Genomic DNA, 5,856 nt, shown 5'->3' on the forward strand with positions numbered 1-5,856 from the left:
ACTGTTGATATTCATGAAGAAAAGATAATAATTTCTGTCCAAATTCATTTACTCCGAATCCTTATCAATCAATTATTGGCGTGTGAAGTATATTAATATCAGTATCGTTCTCGAACTATTTACAGGTTTCAGTATGTGTGAATGAATCGGAAGAGCAGCTGTATTCTGTATATGAGTAGAATTCAAGCTGCCCTACTTTCTGTCCTCCTGAAATCTGGCAACGTTGCGGGAGGTGAGAGCGCACTACTAATAAGAAATATATGCGGAGGTAGTAAGGTCGGATTCGTTTAAAGAAAAATTTTTCAATGAAAATCTTTTCCCCTCTTTAGGTACCCCTGTTATTTACCTTCCCCTCTACATATATAAGCAAAAATTATTCCAATTAAAAAACTCCTTCACCCGGAGGTCAGGTCGCCCAATGAACTTAACGGAGGTAACAACGAACTACGGGTTCATATATATATATATATATATATATATATATATATATATAAGATTTTTCTACGGAAATCAGAGTCTACTTTCAAGTATTTTGAATATAAGGTAAGGGTTATTGACTCAATTAATATATATATATATATATATATATATATATATATATATATAGTTATAAAGTGTTAATACCACCTCCAAAATAGTAACTCGTTTAACGCTCTCACCTCATATATATCGCTGTCACCTCCGAAATCGGAGGTGACAACGTTTTGCCTTGTTTTTTAGCTTGTTAGATTCAGGAGGCTTCAGGGACCAACATATCAAAAAATCGTTTTGAGGTCACAACGCACCCCGTTTATGTACTGAACAATCTTTTAGTTCGAGTGTATATCACTGGCGCTAGTGTGCTGAGCTGTATATCGAAGAATTGCTCTGGAAGACTCTTTGCTCGTTAGTACCTCCGAAAATGGCAACGTTGTATTTTCAAAGCAGATGTAGACAGGCGGAATATAAGTATACGGATGAATTAACTGTAGAGAGCCGCAGCGCGCTATCTCCTCCATAATTGCAATCCAGGCGGCATATCTCAACGATTTTTTATCGCATTTATCTGTAGGGGAAAGAATCACGTGAAAAAACACCAATCTTGGCTCTCTCGAATAGAATTATGACTGTTTATATTTCATCGTGTGTATCTATGCATCCGTTGAACTTTCATCTCAAGCTAAATATTCAGATGTAAATGGTGATGAATATTCAAGGACAATGAGCCATTCCGAAAATTTTCATTTCAGAATCAAGAGAAAAAATGCTACAAATTTTACAATATCACAGAAATGAACAACGTCGGCTAAACCGAATGTTGGACATTGTTGTGTTATTTCAAATGGAACGCTCTATATATTTTTCTTAAATCGGATTGCTCAATGATTTTGAGGAATCCTTTGCTCAGAAACATCTGTTTTATTATCGATTATGTTTAATTATTGGATTTTCCCGAAAATTTGAATAGCGAATGAATGGTTTATTGGTGTATCTACAATTGTAAAAATTGTTTCCACAAGTCAGGTAAACATCAACATCGACACAGTTTTATATAAAATATACACACTTATTGTAAAAACGACAGGACGTGACAGATTGAAACTTAACAAATAAGATAAACAAAGTTTACAATCTCATGACTTCCAGAACGAATTGAACTCATCAATCGAATAAAAAACATTGTCCAACAATATTTCCTTAATTTGCTTTTTAAATTTGACATGTGAAAGGTTTCTCAGCTCAGCAGGCAGTCTATTATATAACGACGCTGCACAATACTCCGGGTTGCTTTGGGATTTTTTCAGTCTCAAGAAATTTTTTCTGATTAGGGATTTATTTCTTGTGTCATATTCGTGTACGTCGGATTGCAAAGGATAATGCTTGTCACTGCCGTGGATGTAAAGTAAGTTTTCTAGAATAAAGATTGATGGAAAAGTTAAAATTCTCAACTTTTCGAAAACTTGCTTGCAGTTCTCCCTATAACTCAATCCTCCCAAAATCCTTATCGCACGTCTCTGCAATCTGAAGACTGATTCGCGTCGAGCACAGTTGCCCCAAAGTATGACAGCATACCTCAGTTTACTCTCCACGAGAGCAAAGTAGACCAATCTAAGTGTTTTCTCGGACAGCGAACAGGAAAGAACCCTCAGGGCAAATATATTTCTACTCAGACTGGATGTCAGCTCATCAACATGGGTACTCCAGGTAAGTGAAGCGTCCAGATACACTCCCAGGAACCTAACCGTGCTGTCATTGTCTACATCACATCTCTTTCTCAAACTCAGGGTCAGAGATTGTGTCTTATCTTCATTCATACTGAGACCATTTGCTGTAAACCATTCCAGAGCTCCCGACAGAGCCACCCGCGCTTTCTCGGCCAAGTCTTCGAGGTCACGTGATCTAACCTCAAATGTTGTATCATCCACAAATTGGGTTGTCTTTACTTCAGGCACATATTCGGGCAGATCGTTAATGTATATTATGAAAAGTACAGGTCCCAAATTTGATCCCTGTGCCAGCCCAAGGGTCAAGTCTGTCGTATCCGAATACATGTTATCCACGTAAACCGCTTGCCTACGATCGCTTAAAAATGAATCGATCAAATTTAGGGCTGTGGAATTGAATCCGTATCTCTCCAGTTTAAAAAGCAGCTTATTCCGATCGACACAGTCGAAGGCTTTTGACAAGTCAACGAATGATCCCAAGCAATGTTCACCTTGCTCAAAACAATCGACAGTAAAGTCAATGAAGTGAATAATAGCAAGTTATTCTGTTCAAAGTAGCTTACTATCTGGCCTGCGATTACTTTTTCAAGAATCTTGGAGAACACCGGTACAATTGAAATGGGACGATAGTTGTTTTTATCCTTACGATCTCCTTTTTTATGAACTGGGATCACTTTAGAGATTTTTAAGCAATTTGGGAATTTTCCTGTCAGTAGACATTTATTAATCAGTTTAGTTAACGGCATAATGATTGAGCTAATATTAGCTTTAATTATCTGCACCGAAAGGTCATAATAATCCGTGGATTTGCTATTCCTCAAGCTCTTCACTATTTCACGCACCTCAATGAATCCCACCTCGCGGAATACAAATTCTAAGTTGTGTGGAACCCTCTTTTTAAATGATTGACCGAACTCCATCTGCGATGAGGCAAGCCGTGTTCTAATTGTCTCCGGCACTGTGGAAAAATGTTTGTTGAATACGTCGGGAGCAATGTTTATAGGGGGTGATACTCTATTCTTTCCCAGATGGTCATTCACGAGTTGCCAAGTAGTTTTGCATTTATTGTTTGAAGACTCAATTTTTCCGTCATAATAAGAAACTTTAGCTTTCTTTATTGCCTTCCTGTATTTCCTGGTAAGGTCATTTCGCACTAAAAGCAGATTTTCGGTTTTATACTTAGAGTACAAATTTCGAACCAAAAGTAATGTCTCCCTCATTACTCGAAGTTCTTCAGAGAACCATCCGCAATACCGTTGTATGAGTGTTGTCCTCTTCATCCTCCTGGGGAAAGATGATGAGAATATATCAACAAAAATGTTATGGAATTCTACAAAACAATCCGCACCATCCAGCCCAGCATTTATGAAGTCCCAACATGTATTCTCAAGTTTACAATGCATCTCGTTGAATCCTGCCTGTGTTAGTGGTCTAAATGCTCTGTGAACGTAATTCGAACTCTTATTCAAGGTTCCTACGCGAAGAAACTGTGCTTCGTGATCCGAGAACTCAGTGTCTATTATTCCAGCCAATTCCCCAGGTGCATCAAAGTTCGTGAATATATTATCTATACAATTCTGATTCCTGGTGGGCTCAAATATTTTTTGTTTGAAACCATAGGATTTCAAGAGATCGACTACCACTTTCGCCTCCCTGTCCGAAACAAAATCCACATCTTGGTTGACGCTAAATTTAACATTGAAGTCACCACATATCACAACCCTGTCCCTATTAATAGCGAGTTCATTGAGAATAAGCTCCAAGTTAGAAGTGAAAGCATGGAGATTTCTGGATGGTGATGAATAAATACATATGATGATTAAATTACTTTTGAGTAGTTTAATAGCTGACAATTCACAATGCACTTCCAAGGATTTACTTCGGATATTACTGATAACTGAACACTCTGAACAGTTCACTAGGGAGTTTACTAATATCATTGTGCCCCCTCGTTTCATGTTTTGCCTTGTGTAAGCATCACCTACATACCAATCTCCGATGCATAAGCCCCTGGACTCCTCTTCTCTGAGCCAATGCTCAGTGAGGCATATCACGTCATATTTATGCGATTGAGCGTAAATCAAACCCTCTAAGACATTTAGTTTATTCCTTAAGCACTGAATATTCAAATGTAGCATGTTTAATGTGTTGTAATATTTGCAGGAATGAGTCAATGAAATATTTTCGGGAATTAAATTACCTGTTACTCCCTCGTCAGTTTCCTTGAAAAAAACCTAGATATGTAAGCTCCGTTAGGCCAACATTCAGAGTTCTCGGCTGTATTTTTATGTGAATCATTAATAACTACCTTAAAAGAACAGTATTTGTCTGGCAACTTTGATTTGAGAGCTGTGCATTCTGCTTCCGGAAATGTTTTTCTTACCATTTTTTCAAATTCTTCTTCTTTGGTGTTAGGCGCAATCCTAGAAACAAACAGAGACATCTTTTTTCCAACTGCCTTTATTGGGTTATCCGTGCTCGCTCCGATTATATTCCACCTGTAGCTCTGGGATACTTTATTGTTGTGCATGTTCTTATTGTTTGTTTTGATGTTGTGGTTGTCAACTTTCATATCTCCAACTGTACCTACCATGCCAGATGCATTATTGAAACTATTATGACTCGATGTAAATGATCTGTTCTTCTTTTTCTTCCTTTCAACAATCGTCCAATTATCTTTTACTTTCTGTCTGTCAATTGTCCTTTCAGATGACATTGTCGATTGAACCTTCGTTCCACCATCTATGACGTCTGTGTTCCCATCATCAACGTATGTAATTGTGACATCTGATGAACCAGATGAAGATGCGGATTTGTATACAATCTCCGATGTGGGATTATTTCCTTTATTCTTCTCATTAAAACTTGGATTTGCTGGTATCGAAGAATCCAACTTCTCAAGGAGATTTATATGCTTTTTCAGCAAACCGATTTTGTCTGCTAGCTCATTTATCAGAATATCCTTTTGTTCTATAATAATATCTTTATATGCAGACTTACTCCTTTCCATCTCACATTTCATCAACGCCGACACATCAACACCCCTGCATTCTTCATTTTCCTCGGTAGAGTCCTCATCGCTGGTATTTACCATTGATTTGTCATATAGTGATTCGTTTATATTGGATATTCTCAACTTAAGCTGTTTAATTTCAGCATCTTTAGTGTCACAATCGCAGTCCTTTTTGGTTATGTTGCCACAACAAATTACAACACCCTCCGAATTTACATATGTACCACTAATCTTAAGCACACAACTAGGGTGGTATTTTGCATTACACTTTCCGCAAAGTATGAAAATTTTTACTTCTTTCGAACACTTCTTACACGGAACGTCAGAATTCGTGCTACCTCTCGGCGCCATATTTATTCTAAATTGCTTGTACCATCTCTCTGGTTTAAAATACTGGAACTAACAATCTGCACTCAACTAGTAGAATACCTTGTAAAAGAAAAGATCCTTTTACCCACACAACATGGTTATGTAAGAGGTAGATCAACTCAGACAGCAGTGTTTGAGTTCATTTCAGGAATCCTTAATGCCTTGGAAGATTCTATTATAACAGTGAGTCTAATGCTGGATCTATCAAAGGCATTCGATACTCTGTCCCACGACCTTATTCTCCATAAACTTTCTGCATATGGCATAAAC

General features: G+C 37.6%; 1 protein-coding gene across 2 annotated transcripts; it reads right to left on the minus strand.

The window, feature by feature from the left end:
- Positions 1 to 3,041: 3,041 nt before the first annotated feature.
- LOC123317283 lies at positions 3,042 to 5,556 on the minus strand. 2 transcript variants are annotated; one of them, XM_044903729.1, is made up of 2 exons: positions 4,588 to 5,556; positions 3,042 to 3,162 (listed from the first exon to the last, which is right to left on the minus strand). In XM_044903729.1, exons 1-2 carry the CDS (start codon positions 5,296 to 5,298, stop codon positions 3,079 to 3,081), a joined length of 795 nt encoding a protein of 264 aa, XP_044759664.1. In that variant the 5' UTR covers positions 5,299 to 5,556; the 3' UTR covers positions 3,042 to 3,078. The 2 variants fall into 2 exon arrangements, with proteins under 2 accessions (XP_044759664.1, XP_044759663.1); XM_044903728.1 differs by lacking the exon at positions 3,042 to 3,162 and adding an exon at positions 4,371 to 4,512.
- Positions 5,557 to 5,856: the final 300 nt, after the last annotated feature.

The sequence above is a fragment of the Coccinella septempunctata genome, chromosome 7 (assembly GCF_907165205.1).
Source record: "Coccinella septempunctata chromosome 7, icCocSept1.1, whole genome shotgun sequence".
Taxonomy (NCBI): domain Eukaryota; kingdom Metazoa; phylum Arthropoda; class Insecta; order Coleoptera; family Coccinellidae; genus Coccinella; species Coccinella septempunctata.

What these genes read in the sequence shown, in the direction of transcription:
- LOC123317283 (XM_044903728.1), bottom strand. Translation starts at nt 5,298, where the DNA reads ATGGTAAATACCAGCGATGAGGACTCTACCGAGGAAAATGAAGAATGC. An exon ending in AAGAAGAATTTGAAAAAATG is followed by an intron (nt 4,513 to 4,587) that starts GTAAGAAAAACA and finishes TGTTCTTTTAAG; the next exon opens with GTAGTTATTAATGATTCACA.